The following is an 18,142-nucleotide window of genomic DNA, read 5'->3' on the forward strand; positions in this document are numbered from 1 at the left end:
CTATGTGTGTCGTCATCATCGAGCGACGACGTTGAGGCAGCGCGTCAGAAGGTTTGTTTGAAATGTATTAAACGATGGTCCGGGTGAGCGGAGTTCATAACCGATGAGAGCACAAATACCGGAGAAAACATAGACGAGCAGAGAAGGAGAAACAAATCGAGCGCGCCTCTTGATTCCGTAACGGTTATACGAACTACGACATCAGCCTGCGCCTTTGTTGTCAAACGGCAGGTGATCTGTGCGAGCTAAGTTAATTTTGTGGGAAGAATATTGCTCGAAATGACCAGGATTATGTTTTGATATGACTGAATCTTCCTGAAAGTAGGAATCAGTTGCGAATTAGGTGAACAGTTTGCTATCAGGGAGACGTTTTACGGAACAAGGAGGTAAAGTGACCGTTGCAGCAGGCGGTAGCTCGCAGCTAACTAGTTAACAGCGGATATGTGAAACAGTTGATTAGCTAACAGCAAGCTAACCTTACCTTCAGGGTAACCTCGTTTTTGTTTGGCACCGTGACTAATCAAAATTCATACACCATTACCATACATGACAACCTGATGACAAGTATTTGTCGTTATTCAAAATTTGAAGGAGATGGCAAACATCAACATTTTACTAAATTATATAGAAATCCCAATAAGCACGGTAACGTTACATAACATTATAATGTATTGTCACAGTGTGCATCGACATTATTTACTCTACGCTAGCTAAATATGATGTTCTAGGGTTACTGCCTGAACATTTTAGTCAAAACAATGCAAACAGCTCTGACATGGACACAAATGCAAAAATGTAAACTTATTCACGTGTTCCCATTATATATCTCTCTCCCTCCCTCCTTCCTTCCTTCAGAGGACACATGTCGTCTGCAGCAGAGACGGTGGAAAATGCCTCCATCATTTCAGAGAGTGCGACCCACGATGGAAACCGCTTATGGATAGGCAACATCGATCCCAAAATCACAGAGTGAGTAAGTCCCCGGCCAGCTTCAGTCAGTTTCCCACCCTTTATCTTATCGCATTCTTCTTAGGCAGGGGTTCCTCTCTCTCTCTCTCTCTCTCTCTCTCTCTCTCTCTGAGGCTTGCACTCCATTTATTGTTGGTGATCCATCTTCCTGTCCTTACTATCCCACTGCTCTTGGTTGTCTCTTTATTCAACAAACTCCAACATTAATTAGGAGTGTGGGGGCATTGGTAAAAAGAGATGCTAGTCAGCTGCCAATGTCGCTAAAAGTTTAGAAATACTATGCCACTAGATAAGAGGCTACAAGATCTCTAATGGACCCAAACCCATCAGTATTGTCAATTATCACTCCATTTCCTTCTGGACAGTGCTGATGCAGCTTTTGTGTAACTTTTACGGCTTGTTGCATCAATAATTTGTCACATCAAAAATGGCTTTGTTGGATCAAAACATTTGAACAGGCTTGTTGCATTATGATGCATGCTTCATATCAGGGAATAATCAGTGAAGGGGCCTATTTTTATGTGAAAATGTGTAAGACAATGTGATCAACTCATCTGCATAAGTGAATTTTACCAGTGAGATAGTGTGATAGCGTGGTTACTGTGCCCTCAAAATTGTGAGAAGTCATCTACAATCCAGTCATCCCAATTTGAAACATTGAAAGTTATCAGAATAAAACCTCAAATCTATATTTCACCAAAAGGTACAAATCTCTAGACTCACATGTGAACCAGCCAACTGAATGAAGAACGAGTTTAGTGTTTGATTTTAGCAGCGACAAGTGTTTGATTTGAGGCCGCTGTAAGGAAGTCCCTGTTATGAACCTTAGGCCTTGCTTTTTACTTTGCCTGGTTCTGCCACATACAGAGGCAGTGCATTGTGTGTGCATGTATGATTGATTAACTGTGTGTGTGTGAGTGTGTGTATGAGAGAGTGTGTGTGTGTGTCCGAGGCTGAGACTGAGCAGACAGGGCTGGGTGTGTGAAAGAGAGGCAGCGAGGCGTGGAGACCTGCTCTGCTGAGGGGCAGCCATCATTCCTCACTCACCTGCCCTGTTTACTCTCTTTCTGTCAACCTGGAGATGATTGTGTGTGTGTGTGTGTTTGTGCACACACACACACGTGTGTAGGTGTGTGCGTAAACAAGTACTCAACCATGTTTGAGTGTATGGGGGGGCAGTTAGTGGAGGGGTAGGTTTACACATAGTGAGGTGTGTGGCTGTGCACATTATAGTGTCTCATTATACACAACGTTATATGAACATGCAAGCATCCTTGCGTTCTTGAGTTTGCATAAAGTGAGGTGTGTGTGTTTGAGTGCCTGAATGTGTGTGAGAGCACCCTTGCATATTCTGTGATGGGGAGAAGCTAGGTAATGGGGGTAAGGGGTGTGTTTGTGTGCCTGTGGGGGCTGCTGGAGAATGTATGGGCCGCAGCTCTGGTGGGCGTCTAGACAGGCGTTTCCTTCCCCTCTCCCTGCTCTGCTCTGCTCTGCTTCTCTTTAAATAGCCCGGTACTTCACAGTATGGAGGGAAAACAAGAGAAATGCCCGTGGCCCCTGTTGCTGATTGGGAAGATTAATTAGCTCCTGGGCAGTGAACGCAGTGCTCCCTGTGTTTGTCCTAGTAGTCCAGGCTCAGTGGCAGTAAGTTTGAGAAGGAATGCACACCCGAAATGCAAGGTGCTGATTATGAGGCCAGATCAGTGAAAGTCACACACTTCTTTCAATATATAAAATAAACGGTGAATATTAACATCATTTATTCCACCAAATGTTTTAGCTAAACTAGGCTTCCTCTATTCGAGAGAATCTGTTACTTCGCACAGAAGAGGCACCAAGCCGAGGGAGAGAGTGAGTGAGAGTTTGTTAGAACAGGATATTGGATAAGGAGCATGAAAATTGAAGAAGACATAGGCTTAGCTTGTAAAAAAAATATATATATTATAATATCACAATAATTACTTATTTCTGAACAATATTGAATTGTTCTGACGCCAAGAAAAAAACCCCCAAAATAAATATATATATATTTATATTTCTTTTTTTTTTCTTCAGTTCAGGTTTCTACTGAAATACCACAATATTCTTTTGTACTTGAAAGTTTGAAGCTGTTGAAGGTAATCTAGTAATTGATTGATGGCTTTTCAAGTGTTATTGATTGTGGCATTTTATTTCGTCAAGGGGTATTATTCCAGCTTTTTACTTTAGTCAAATGAACGAATAATCAATTTTAATATAGGCCTATAGCAGGACAAAATGGCAATACTTTTTTAGAGTCATACTATTATTGTATTTGGCCCAAGTGTCTGCTATCCTCATTGGCTGATCTGAGTGTTTTGGACGTGTCTTATTCTGCATTGGTCAGGTTGGTCAGGGAAAAGTATTAGAGTGATTAAGATGTGGTGAAGTAAGAAGATTGTGCTTTCTTTGTGTGTAATTTGTGCTCTGACAGAAAGATGGATATTGGTGTGTGTGTGTGTGTGTGTGTGTGTGTTGTGATTGATCTCAAGTTTCCTCATTGGAAGAGGGATAGAAGTTTCCCATAGGGCTCCTAGCTTGCAATGATACTCTCAGACTTGGAGAAAAAAAAAATACTCTTGTGTTACCACCAAGTATGTGATTTCAAAAACTGACTGACCTTTCTTTCCCCCCTCTATGTGTAGCAAACTCTCTCTCTTTCTCTCTCTCTATCTCTGGTAACAGCTCCACATATGACAAAAACCTAAACCCCGGTCTTACCATCCTGACTTTCTCTCTCATCATCTTTCCCTCGGCTAACTCTATTTTCTCTGCTAATGAATGCTCCGTAAAGACGATGATGGCAGGCCTCTCAACTTCGCACCTCAGAAGCAAAGGACTGGTAATCAGTCATGATCTCTTTCACTCCTCACCACTGAAATGGCCTTTTACCCAGAGCTGAAGTGAATATTTGATACTGTATGAGTCCAATACATTTCTGCATCATTGCTTGCCCTTCTCTCAGTCTCAGCCATAGAGCGGGGAGAACGCAGGTGTAACTGCTGCTTTCACCAGGTGTTCAGTTTGCCATGCTGTCGGCTGCTTAGAGAGAGCAGGGGGGTTTGCCAGCAACTATTTCACCCGTTCACTGTACTCCATCTCCCTCTCCTTCTTTCTACTCTCTCTGGCTAGGTTGTTACTTTCTAAGTTGCATACCTGTCTCGTTTTTCACTGAAGAACCTGATTATATCCCTATCCCTCAGTTTAATCATACTAGAGGCCTTATGCCTAGCTCTAAACTTAAATAGCAAAAGAAATAAAAAATGACTTCCTTAATTTTGAAGATGTTATTGCAGGTTTTGATTTAGCTGCCTGGCCAGAAAGTCAGAACCTCCCCCCTCCTCTCTGAGCTTATTTCCATCCCTTCTGACCTACACTTTTCTGGACCAAACCCTTGTCTTATCTTTTTCTGGACTGGACTCACATCCCCTTTCCTTCCTTCCTTCCTCTCCTCTGGTTCCTATAGCTCCTGTATCTCTGCTACCTGCCTTTCCACTTCCCTCTATACTTCTCACCTCCCCTCTTCTTCTATCCTCCTCTTCCTCCACCTTTCACCTTGCCCCCAACATCCCCTCTCTGAACTTTACTCTCCCTATCCCCCACCTCCTCCCTTTCCTCCCCTTCCTCCCCCTCCTCCTCTTCCTCCGGTGGTTTTTACAGCCCCCAAGAGGAGCGGGCCATTGTGGTCCGGCTCGCTAGCATCCAAAAATGTTCTTGGAGTGTCAGCCATCTAATCTCTCTCACACAATTATACATACACACACACACACACACACACACACACACACACACACACACCCATACGTCTATACATTATTGAGGTTATGAATTTATATTCTCTTAAAACTCTGTTTTTGATAAGCTGCTACACAAAAAAAGGTTTATTATGATAAACTTTAATTGTATAGCAGCTTTTCTCTCTCTATATATATACATACAGTATATATAAGGCCAGTGCCAGTGCAGGAAGAGCCACCTTCACATGGGAAGTGTGCAGGGTGTTGTCTGGGAAAAGGAGAAACTCTCCTTGGTCTAAAGCCCTCTAGGGAGCTGTTGAATGGTGGAAGACATTAGTACAACCTGTAGCTCAAACACACACTTCACCCCCATATCCCACATTGAATCCCACACATACACATGCGTGCTTGCACATTAACGTCATAAAAACGCATTTGTGGTCACATGCACACACATACACACGTACGCACACAAAGCTTTTCAGGATTAAAAATAACTGTGTTCGAGCAACTAAACAATAAAAGGCTGCAGCCTTAATATCTCTGGAACTGTTATACAAGCACCTGGGGTCACTCCCAGGCCTTGTCAGCCACACAAGGTGTAAGTCCTCCTTTTGTAAAAAAGAAAAACAAAAAACAATAACAAAACAAAGGAAGTTGTTAGTTGATTGCTTTTTTTGCATGTGTTTTTGTTTTGGTTTGTTTGCCTTTTTTGCTTTGATTCCCAAGGGAATCAAATGATTCACAAGTACAATATAGTTCTGCATTCAAGGCAAATCACACAATGGTAATTGGCAAGTACTGTATATTTATCACATAGTCAACTGGAGTGGATGTCACCTTGAACACACACTACAAGATATGTTGAAAAAATTACGTTAATTATATTAATTAATTTGGGAACATTCATGGAACGAGTTGCAAGTTTTACCCTGAATCTTTTGAACAAATTATATACCAAATTCTGCCAGATCTTTAAGATTAGAATGGTTTGAGAATAGCCATGGAATTGGAATTTCCTCTGTAGTAATCTACAGTTTTAATTGGGGCAAAATATGGCCATAGTTATTTTGTGTGGTGAGCATTGGGGCATGTGCTTATGTTTACTTTAATGTGCTTACTCTTTTGCGAACAGGTACTGCTTGCACAGGTGATTACTGGTGAAGGACCGTTTGTTGCAGAAGCGAGCCATGCCACGGCTTAGTCTCATTACCTTTCACCCAAGAAAAACAGATATTTAAGAGGTGTTTTAATGAGTTATGAATTAAGAGGATCTAGTATAGTGATAATGGATTCTTAGTTTGCACTGTAGTGGATGTGTTGGGGAAGTAGATTTGCATGACTTTTGTCCGTCAGATGGAAAATCAAGCCTTAGACCAATTGCTCAGTCTGCACACAACAGAACGTAAGAGTACTGCATAGGGATGTGAACAATTATGTGGGCCCGCATAGCTGTTTACAAACGGTTACCAATTTGTAATTTAAACTTGGATAATGCAAACCAGTAGCGACCAGCTATTTTCCATAAAAGTATTATTCCCATGTGTTAAAACTGTCCGTAAAAAGTGACATTACACCTCCTTGAACACACAAGGGTGATATTAAACAAGTAAACTAGCTAGTCTGTCATTAGTTTGTCTACTAACCAGGCACACGATGCAGAGAAACCAGTGCAGTCAATCATAGAGTTAATTCACACAGTCCATCAACACTGTGCAGTAGTATGCGTAACCACCTCAAAGCAAAGCTACCATTGCTAGCACAGAGTAAGGCTGAGTCATCTCAGCCATCGGTGCTCTCATTCACTCAGACCAAACCCCCAGTATGCAGTACCGTCAATCCCTAGTACAGCATGTGAACCATGCTGCACACATTTCTATATTTACACATTTAAAAACTCACAGGACATGACAATTTTCCACAAACTAAATTCGATACATGGAGAAGTATGAGCATAGCACGTCTATCATCTCTCTTCTTGTTGTTTTCTATAAAGGGCTGATTTCATCATCACTCAGTAACACTGAAATCTTGGTAATTTCATTTCATATCATTGTAGGTCTTATTAGATAGTGGCCTCTTGACAAACACTGGTCAAAAGCTGATGCAAAAGCCATTATAAGTATACTTGCTGCACAGAAATCTTTTCATTTATGACAATTTCTGAAATTAGTGTACTGTGAAAGCCCATACTGATCAGTATGCAACGGCAACATTCAATCAGGGCCTATGTATGTACATTAATGATATAGTGACTATAGCTTGCAGGTGACCCTGACCTCATTGCCCATCCACTTTTCCATACTGTCAGTAGAATGCATTTCCCATGGCTGCTATTGGTCAGTAACACACACACACACACACACTGCATAGCTCTTCACTGACCACATATCTATGTTCAGTAGTAGTGTAATGGTCCCAGGCAGCTCTGGACTGTCAGTGGAGGTTGTTTGTGCAGAGTGCGGTGCTCAGGAGGGACTGGAGGCTTCCTCTGTTTTATTCCCTCATTGTCCTGCTACTGTATCCTCAGCATTGTCTCAATAAGAGATTTACTGTCACCCGGCCTGCCACGCCAGCTGGCCTGCTGCTAAAAAGGTGTCAGGGAGAGAAAGCTGTCATTCTCATTAGGCCTACTTACAGCTGACTGCTTCAGAGGCTGTAGGGTGGCAAATTCAGTGTGGAGCAGATCAATGTGGCTGTTTTTACAATGTTGACCTATAAATGGAGCGTGATGGAAATGTTAGATCAGGCTTTTAATAATATTTTTCATTGATTAAAACAGTTGGAAGAGATGAGCTGTAATAAGGGACGTTTTACATAATTCATTTTTTTTATTTCTAGTCTTTAACATCTGAATCCCTCTCTTTCCCCTTTTCCTCATTATTTGACTCTCTCTCCTCCCCTCTGTCTTTCTGTCTTTTTCTTGCACCCTTCCTTCTTCTTCTCTGTCCCGTGCTTGCTCTCTCCCCCTCCAGGTATCACCTGGTGAAGTTGTTGGAGAGGTTTGGCAAGGTGAAACAGTTTGACTTCCTGTTCCATAAGTCGGGGCCTCTGGAGGGACAGCCGCGGGGCTACTGCTTTGTCAACTTCCACACCAGAGAGGTACGCACACACACTCCTCACCTCTACACTCAGTCTCCATGGGATCAGCTAAGGTGCAGAACCGTGATGTCTGTTACACTTCTGACATCATCACTAGGTGAACTTGTTTGAGCTGCAAGGTTTCTAACTATCTTAGGATGATCACACTCTTATCAAAAAAGGTTCTGTATGGAGTAAAGTGATAAGTGAAGTATTCTATAGTATAGAATTGGTTCCACATAGAACCAGATCCACTGAAAATAAACCAAATGCTTTTTACTTCTTTTACTCTTACTGAAAATACAATGATAACATGGGAAAATGTTTCAAATTAAACAGTTTATTACTATTACAGATCCATTGATATAAATAACTGAACACAATGGCTACGATTTCATTAGGCTGATCATACAATAAGGTAGATGTAAACAGATAGATAGAGAGATAGATAGAAAGATAGACTATAACATATATCTATCTACAGTATCCAATTCTCCAACTGTCCGGTTCTCAGCCATATCTGTGTGTGTTTGTGTGTGTGTGTGTGTGTGCTTGCCTTTGCGCGTGTGTGTATGTGTGTGTGTGCCTGCCTGCCTGTGCGTGCGTGTGTGTGTGCACGTATATGTGTTTGTGTACGTGCGTGTGTGTGCGTGCGTGTGTGTGTGCTTACAGGCCCACATTATTTAAATAGGAACAGAATGTAATTTATGGGCCTCGGAGTTTCCAAATTACCTCTGATCCATAACTATAAATCAGAAAACAATATTTTACAATGCAGGCACATCTTAAAATATCATCACTGATAAGCTGGCTACATGGATGTTTTGGATAATACCAAGTAAGGCTGCCTAACGTTAACTGACAACATTACCATAACAGCGTACTTCCTGTCAACAGAGCTTAACCAACAATGAAGGCATTTAGTTTGAAAGGAGACCAAAACAAAACACCCTTGATCACCTGTCGTGCGTAGCTAACCCGACCTGCAAATTTACTGAATTAATTTGTTAGACCAGCCTGAAGCAGCAGCAGCCGTCTCCTCAGCTAAGCTAGCCGGCTAACACAAACGTCAGTTGAATTGAGTACCAGTAACAAAACACAGAAAATTAATGGCCGCAGCCTCATCTCTCACGCATCATTAGTTATGCGTGCAGTCTTTGTTAATACTTTTGTTAACGTTAACAAACAACATTGAATGCTAACCTAGCTATAACGTTAATGAAGATGATGGTACTTTGCCTTATTATTTAAAACACCATGGTGGCTCAAATAATACACACAATTCTTAATATCCCTATTTTTTTACTAAGTTTTTTTAGTAAGTGATTGTTTCACAGAGCAAACTTCTTTCACTCGCCTGCCAGAGAGAAAGCTGTTGACTCAAAAAGTGTTGAAGACACTTAATAAAAAAATGATGTTACTGAGCCATGGTCATGGTTTAAGACATGACATTTTAAGGATGTGTGTATTGAAATGAGCATTAAAGTTGTTATTTTTGCCGAAGTTCCATCTAAAAGTACTTTTTTACAGTGCATCTTGTCCAGGGAAAGAAGACAAGATGAGGCTGTAAAACAGCAGTAGATTTGACTCTAACCTCGTATACACTTGTGTTGAATTGCTGGTGTATCTTGGTGCGAGCTCAGACGTGCTTTGTGATTTTGTGCACATGTACAGAACATGAAGAAAGAAACAGTTTAAAGGATAAGGCTGGTGTTTTTTAATGCATTGCTTACTGTCAACAAATCCTATGAAAATAACAAAATCAGCAATGATTTTGTTTTGCCAACAAGTCTCGTCCATGTAGCCGGTGCCCAATGCAGCCATGTCCCAGCAGCCATAGAACTCCATTGTATTAAAAAAACGATTAAAAACACATCAAAGAGCCATGCCGCTGCTCTGGGCAACATATTTCATCATCACGATGCACCGGGCCAGCCGACTTTTTCCTCAAACAACTTAATAAGCCGGCTGTAAACACGTTTGCAATGTCAAGAAAGTAGTTCTGAAGCACCGAAAATAGTCCCCGGTGTAATGAAGAATTTGTTCCTATTTGAATTTGATTTGGTAATAACTACAACAGCCTGACTTTTCGTGGTAACAGTTAGCGATTTTTAAAATTGAAACTATGTCTTTGTGAGCTGTATTTCAAGGTTTTTAGCTTACAATTGGAGCCAATGACTTGCGGGTTGACGGCTAAAAACGGTACGTGGGAAGTCAGAAAGCAACGGGAGTAGAGCAAACGCATTGTTGATTTTGTTATTTTCATAGGATTTGTTGACGGTAAGCAATGCATTAAAAAACACCGGCCTTATCCTTTAACTTTGTCAAAAAATTGCACACCCAGTCTTATAAACATATTTTATCATGGGTTAATCCCTTTATGGATTTGATATTTCCAATCAGTAACTGATTGTGTGCTTTACTGAAGTGGACCACATGTCTGAAAACGTCTTAAAAGGATCACTGCTCTACATCACTGTCTTAGTAGGCAGTATTTGTTTTTTGTAGTGTGCCTGGGGACCAAGATAAGGATCTAGTTTCACAGCTAGTGTCTTCAGTGGGATATAAAGCCCTCCCAAAAGGATTATATAGAGGAAGTGCGTGTTTATCTCACATGCACACTCAGACAGATACACACACACACACACACACACACACACTTGCACATTCACACACGCACACACATAAAGTACTTCATTACATTCATTCAGCTTCATTTAGCATCAAAGCACATGTAGCCGCATGCAAACTCTTTCTTTCTGTCTCTTTCTTTCTCTCTCTTTCTGTCTCTCTCTCTCTCTCTCTCTCTCTCTCTCTCTCTCTCTCTCTCTCTCTCTCTCTCTCTCTCTCTCTCTCTCTCTCTCTCTCTCTCTCTCTCTCTGACACACACCACACACAAATACACATACACACCTCAGTGAGGCCTATCTACAGGCAATGTGGCCTATTATCAGCTATTGTTGTTTCTGTTATCTCTCCATTATGAAGACTAATGATTTAATGACACTGGTGCAATCATCAAGGATGATTTATAATTATGATTGTAAAGAATCTCTCTCTCTCTTTCTCTCTCTCTCTTGTCGTCTTTCTTTCCCTGTGTGTATGTGTGAGTGTTTGCAGGAGGCAGAAAGGGCTATCCAGCGTTTAAATGGGAAGCTAGCCTTGTCCAAGAAGTTAGTCGTGCGCTGGGCGCATGCACAGGTAAGGGTAAGTGTCAAACTCAATTCCATTTTACAAAACTAAACATCTCAGGCATGTTGGTTCAGCTGACAGAGACGCTTCACATTTATTTGGGACATTTTGGGTTTGGATACAGTTTGTGTCCGCTGTCGTCAAGTCTTTCATCTCCACTTCTCCCTCCACTCCTGTTTCTCTCCACTGTTCACTATCTATTAAAGTACACAATTTAAAAATTACATCAAACATCTCTGACGGGTTACCATAGAGTCACACACTATATCCCTCTGTGCACTGAAAGGTAAATACTGCTGACTTTCAGAGATCTAAAAAATCAATCGTATGTCCTAAGACAGATCAGTAAGGGAATTTCTCCTCTGCTTGCCATAGAGAGAAAGGAATAGAGGAATAACAAACCGATTCTTAAGTTGAAGCACATTCTTGAATGCCCTGTCACCGCAAGTACAGTGTTTGACCAGAGAATTTGGTGAGTCAAAATTGTGGAGAAACAATATGAGCATTTGTTGATATTCTTTTTCACCAGTTACTAGTACAGTAGTCAGTTTAGGTAGAGCAGTGATCCCAGCAACCTAAGCCTGTCTCTTAACAATAGACAGCCTGCTGGCAAAGGGTGAAGGGATATCCTGTATAGAGACGAATCACGCCCTTCACACACACACACACACACACACACACACACACACACACACACACACACACACACACACACACACACACACACACGTAGTAGGGCCAGGTCAAGGTCAATGCTGCTGCTTCTGAGACAACAAGCTTTTGGATAAATCTGCTCACAGATGGCCATCATGATTACCATTACAGCCATACTTAGCTTTGGTTAGTGATGCCATTAAAAAAAATATTTTGCTGATTATATCCCAACTGTTCCAATAATACCAATCTCTCAATGTCATTTGGCAAGTCAACTCAAACACCAAATACCTTGCAGGTTAATTTTGGTGAAGATACATGCAGCTTCGTTTTTTTTAATCAAGTCCCTATTTGCTTCAAATCATCATTTCGGTTCCCAAGAAGGACAAGGTTATCTGCCTCACTGACTTCCACCCAGAGGCACAGACTTCCAGTCATAATGAAGTCCTGATACTATCCCATCTGAAATGTATCACAGACCTTCTCCTTGTCACCCTGAAGTCTGCCAACAGGGCAAATTGATCAATAGACATTGCCGTGAACATGGACCTACAGTTAGTCCTGGAATACCTGGGCACTCCTGGCTCCTGGGCCTTGGTCATTTTTGTGGCTTAAGCTTCACATGTTCAACACTATCATCCTGTAACTGCTCCATGCCAAACTGTTCCTGCTTAACATCACTACCTCAATTTATTGGTGGATTGCGGACTTCCCAACAGATAGGCCTAGATGGCATGGATATGTGAGGCTGCAGTCAGACCTTGCTGTGAGCTCAGCTGAAAAATGTTAAGATTGCGGACAACGCCACTGTGGTGCACCTCCATATCAACAAAGATGAGTTCATGTATATGAGAGAGGTACACCAGAGTACACCATCTCATGTCATGATGTGCCTTCAACATCCTCGAGATGAACACATTAAAAACTGTGAAGATGAGGATTGGCTTCCAGTGGAATCCACCTGCTCATCACCTCTGCTGATCAATGCCCCGACTGAGAACTCAGCTGAGTCGTTCAAGTTCCTTGGGGACACTGTCACCGCCTTGCTCACAACATCTTGTGCCCAACAAAGGATGTGCTTATTGCAGCATCTGCAAAAGCTCAACATCTCACAGCCAATCCTGGGCCAATTTTACAAGTCCGTAATCAAAACTATCCTCACATCCTCCATCACAGTCTGAGTTTGTTTCCTGTTCTAAGGACAAACTGCATGACTCTAGGGGAAGAAAAGTTCAGGAAGGATTGCCATTCTTGTCCAGTCCTCCAAAAGCATTCCTGTGGAAGATGGTACCAGTCCATTAAGACCAGGACCACCCATCACCTCAAAAGCTTTTCCCCAAGACACCTCACACCATTAAGCCAGCCCTGCTAAGGCGTACCTCCTGTACATCCCCACAATCTTCTGATCTTTTCCTAATATTAATAGTTTGATATGTTATGGAACCCCATGGTTCTATGTATTTTTGCTCGCCCTCAGGTCAGAGCGAAGGGTCTGTTACAGAGCAGCGCCCCTGTAGCTGGTAGGGATTCAGTGTTTCGGTCAAGGACACTTCAGCAGGGTGGATGCTTGCCGACATGGAAGCTTGAATCTGGGTCCTCCAGTTGAAGTACAGCCTGCCTACTCTCTACGCCACAGCTGTCCCTATCACCCTGCTGCCAACAGAGCTGTCTATAAATCTGCTACTGTCGCTATTTGTTACTATGCGATTTAACATTATTACCCAAGTGGTGTTTGCAAAATTTTCCAGAACTCACAGTGGGTCCAATTCAGACCTTCACTTAAGCGCCATGCAGTTGTGCTCAAGTAATTTTTTTAAGCAAGTCCCTCTTCGCCGATTCCAACCCTGCAGTTACACGCAGGGATAAGTGAGTCAGAGACACAGTCAGTGTCTAAGTCTTTGTCAGTGGAGTTCCAGGCTGTACATCTTGACTTTATTACATAGCTTTGAGACAGAGGAGATCATGTTCACAAACATTTATTAAATTGTTCCTCCCAAGTCTTTCCAAATATCTAAGTCTTTCCACACATACTATTTCAACCAAACTATATATGTGCAGCTCTGCACAGATGTGCGTTTCTTCTAAGGTGATGGTGAATGCAGGAATGAGCAACGTCCATATATCAGTAGGTTCACCGCACACTACTGTAGACTAACTTGCTTTAACCTGTCTTTATTTTCATGAAGCTCCGCAAGTAAAACTTTTGAGAGCAAACAACACATGAAAATAAAGATTAAAGCAAGTTAGTCTACAGTAGTGTGTGGTGAACCTACTTATATATGGATACTGTTTCAACCATTCTTAGCCTAATCCATTACTGTATGTACTATATACAGTTTGGCATATTTGTCTGTTATGCATGTTACATTCTTCTATCCTATTTGGGCCTGCAGCTGATTAATATTCAAAATCTCATCATCACTAACCCTTTATCATATAGTACCTTAAACCTTCCTCTAACCATATCCATAACTTCACCCTAATCCCAACCATAACCCCTAACTCTAAACTATAACCTAATCCTTACCTTAACCACTTACTTAAACCCTAAGACCAGCTCCTAAATGCCTAAATGTAACTATGAGCTTAATGTCCTAGTGTATTTAGAGTCAAAAGCACAACTATTGGAAGAGAAAGATAGTCTTTTGATAGTCTTTTTTTTTTTTTTTTTTACTGTTGACTCTTCTTCTGTACATTATTGATTTCACATCAAAAGGTAATTCAAATGCACAGCACCAGCGTGTCAGTTTTTCAATTTTGGGTCTTGTTGAGAGCGGCTCACTCTCCCATGACGTCAGCTTTTGGCTGTATACAGATTCAGTATGGCCTGTTTGTCTGGCTGTATGTGAGTCTCTATGCATTCCAGCTACATGCCTTTAGGAATAGGTGGAAGGGAAGGGTCCTGGGTGGTGGAGGGGTCATTGTTTTAGACCTATTCTTGGATATACAGTGCATGTTATTTATCTTTTTGGACAGTATGTAAAGATGGTGTGTGTGTGTGTGTGTGTGTGTGTGTGTGTGAGAGAGAGAGAGAGAGAGAGAGAGCACACATGTAACAGTACTATTTCCACTAATGGATTTTGCTTTTCAAATTTGTCAGATGATTTGAAAGCGTGGTCGTACTGCACATGGCTGCTGCTGCACCAGCAGGACTGGGGTTTATCATACCTGTCATATAACATGTTGTTTTGTTTTTCTCTTCTTCTCCACAGGTTTTAAGAGCAGTCAGTGTTGGCTGGTGCAGATGGTTGGAAGGCGGTTTTGAGAGGAATGAACGCAGACGTGGGTTATTGCTCTTCAGCTGCTCCCACTATATCCACCCTCCTCCCTTAGCGTGCGATTGTAAGCCAGACACACAGTCCTGCTTGGTTACTTTGTGTTTCGCCAGACGTTAAAGGGCCAAAGTCAAAGCCCGGCCTAACTCGGTTTGACTAGGCTTGACTCGGCTGAATTCGGCACTACCGTTTACGGGTAGTGCTCAGCTGTGTGGGAGGAAGCTGGAGTTCATTCTCCAGAAAACTGCTGTGATGATTTATCAGGAGATTGGCTGGTTTGTAAACATCTGACTGACAGGATACCTTGCTGTTGTTTGTCTCCCTCTCTTTCTCTGTTTGTCTGTATGTCTGTCTCACTGACCGTCTGTCTGCCTCTGTATATCTGCTGGCTTGCGTGTTATGTCCTTTGGCTGCCATGTCTGTTTGTCTGTTTGTCTGTGTTTATCTCCCTGTGTAAGGGCCTGTTCTTGCCTCTACCTGTTCTTTTACCCCTCTGCACGAATTTCTGTACCCGCTTCCCTTCGTTTGTCTCTGTCCATCTGTCTTTCCATCTGTTTTTCCATCATTATGTATGTGGATTACTTTTTCTGCCCGCTCGTCTCTGTCTCTGTCAGAGGTTTGAGGGTTTCCGTGGCGACAAGACCATGCCTCCTAGCCTAGAGCCGTCATGCAGTGGTACAGCAGAGGAGGGCCCCGTCCCAACCAACCACCTTAGGTTGGTACCATGTCTACACACATACACACACACACACACAGCCTTTTTCTTTCTCTTTTTCCACCATTCCTCCTCTCACCATTTCAATCACATCCAAGGGGGGAAGTTAAGCCTTTTTGCTGACGGTTTTCAACTGCTACCTTTGCACATTCTCCATTCTACTCTAGCCTGGTCTTGATAGTATTAGATGAGAGCGAGTGGGCTGATCACATTCACAACAGTGAGTTCAAGTGGAGTTCATCTTCATGAGTACAACTGGACTAACACTTTGGTTCAAAAGGAGTCTGTGTGGAAGAGTGTTGAAGTTCTGTCAAAGCAAAATCTAAAGTGCTCCCACCATTGCAGCTACACTTCCAACCCTACATTCATACACACATATACACACACACACACACACACACACACACACACATACACACAGCAGGTAATCCAGTCAAATGGAGCACTGTTAAGTTAGTAAAAGGCCTCTTGTGTGAACTCCTGGTGTTGTTACGGAGACAATCCAGTGTGTGTGGCAGGCCTTCATTGGCGTCTCCTCAGGAAAGGCTGCACACTCCGATTTTAGTGTAAACTTCAAAACCACTCTCTCCACACAGCGCAAGAGAGGAAAGAGAGGAAAAGGTGAAACATAAACACACTATTTCCCTTTTTTCCTGATGCCCCTTCTCTACTCTCTCTCGTTCCCCTCTCTCTCTCTCCCTCCTTCTCTCTCTCTCCTTCTCTGTTGATGCTTCTATCTTGCTCTTGCACTCTCATTTACTCTCATGCACTCTCCCTTTCACCTGCACCATCATTTTTTCTACCCTCTCAATCGCTCCTTCAGGGTCTGTTTCACCATTTAAATGAGAGTTTTCCTCGTCCTTGCAGCACAACTGGTAATCTTTTGCTCATTCTCACTCTTGTTTTGGTTTTTTTTCTTCTTCCACTGTCTCTCCCATCAGTACCAGTGCTAATGTTTCTCCTCTCTTTTCCCCTCAGTGCCAGAGCGAAGATCTCTCTGTCCCCTCACTCACTCAGTTTGTCCCTTCCCTCCCTCGCTACCCTGCAGTATTGTTGCTAATATCTCCTCTCTCTCTCTCTCTCTCACTCTCTCCCCCTCCTTTTCTCCAGTACGAGTGCTAAAATCCGAGCCATCGAGGCCAAGCTCCAGATGATGGAGGAGAACCCGGACGAGGAGTACGCCGGTCCGTCGGCGTACGTTTACAACAAACCGCCGGAGAGGAAACGCTGGGAGCCCTACTCCAAATCACACCACAATAACCAGAGCAGGCCCTTCCGCAAGTTTAGGAGATGACCCATCCTCCCACTCTTTCGGGAGATCCTCCACTACCATGCCCCCACCCCCACCTACACACACACACTATACAAATACAAATACTATACAGACTATACACAAATCATATCTGGGAAAATAGAGTTTGAATTTAATAAAAATCCTTTGAGAACCAGATCTACAGCACTGGGACTTTTTTGGGGAATGGTTCAGTCAGTTCCACTGTGGAAAGCAATCAGGGAAAAGTACACAAAGGGGTTTTTGGATATTATTGCTTATAATACCATTAGATATTATTGAGACTCAAGTGTGTCCCCCCATACCTGACTGCTGTGCATGTTGGATCACTTGTCAGCCTGCTTTCTGACTCTTGTAGAGATTTAACAAAGGTGAACCACATAGCGGTGTTCACATAAGGAGCCATGGAAAAATTGCATTGTTAAGGAATCTAAATGCAGATTTATTTTTTCTCTTTTAGACCTGTCCAGTCGCTGTCAGATCATAGTGCTTACAGGTGACTTAGTAATTACGATTTGGTTTTGGAAGGCTTTGCTCTGCAGTTTGTCTTTTAATCAGGACTTCCATGAACTTAAATGGCTGCAGTGAACTGTGTGTGTTTACTTCTGTTGTTAAGTTATTACCCTGTAGAGGGAGAAATACACAGATACTGTATGTAACAGCTCTGTATTAATGGAGTTCAAATGATAACAAGCCACAAGCCACTCAGAGACACTTGCAGTTTTTTTTTCCTTGTGTGTAAATCCTTGCTCTTTTTCTGATGGGTTGGATTTTTTTTTTTTTTTTAGGTTTTTTTTTGTGATCCAGGTTTTATATGACTGCAACCAAACTATTTTTACTGACTTTTGTGTGGTGAGAGTTTTGATATTTCCCTTCCCCCTATCTGTTTATTGTTTTCATTTTTCAATTATTGGTAAAATAAAGAAATATCATGACTTAACTGTGTTGTTTTATGTCATTTTGTTGCTTCTCTATATTGCTCTTAAACTACAAGATTTATCATTGAACGCAATTCATTGATGCTTTCTGACATTATTAATGACACATTTAAACTCTCTCGCTTTTATTGTCTGCTTGCTCTTGCTGACAGTGCTGAGCATTTAGATGTAGTCAGAAACATTGTGTTACTTAGAAGGTAATCCAGTAAACCGTACATCTTATTTATGGGACAGTGCCTCTTCAAAAGTCAGAAGGTTTTCATAAACAGAAT

General features: G+C 42.1%; 1 protein-coding gene across 2 annotated transcripts; it reads left to right on the forward strand.

The window, feature by feature from the left end:
* The first annotated feature begins 239 nt into the window (after window positions 1–239).
* rbm18 (RNA binding motif protein 18) lies at window positions 240–17,038 on the forward strand. 2 transcript variants are annotated; one of them, XR_011785166.1, is made up of 7 exons: window positions 240–386; window positions 856–969; window positions 7,700–7,826; window positions 10,926–11,012; window positions 14,864–14,993; window positions 15,385–15,641; window positions 16,752–16,798. XR_011785166.1 is itself a non-coding variant. In XM_071913492.2 (6 exons), the coding sequence occupies exons 2-6, from the start codon at window positions 863–865 to the stop codon at window positions 16,933–16,935; spliced, it is 600 nt and encodes a 199-aa protein (XP_071769593.1). In that variant the 5' UTR covers window positions 240–386; window positions 856–862; the 3' UTR covers window positions 16,936–17,038. The 2 variants fall into 2 exon arrangements, 1 of the variants encoding a protein (XP_071769593.1); XM_071913492.2 differs by lacking the exon at window positions 14,864–14,993 and having other exon boundaries at window positions 10,926–11,006; window positions 15,541–15,641; window positions 16,752–17,038.
* Window positions 17,039–18,142: the final 1,104 nt, after the last annotated feature.

Source organism: Centroberyx gerrardi, chromosome 2 (assembly GCF_048128805.1).
Source record: "Centroberyx gerrardi isolate f3 chromosome 2, fCenGer3.hap1.cur.20231027, whole genome shotgun sequence".
Classification (NCBI taxonomy): domain Eukaryota; kingdom Metazoa; phylum Chordata; class Actinopteri; order Beryciformes; family Berycidae; genus Centroberyx; species Centroberyx gerrardi.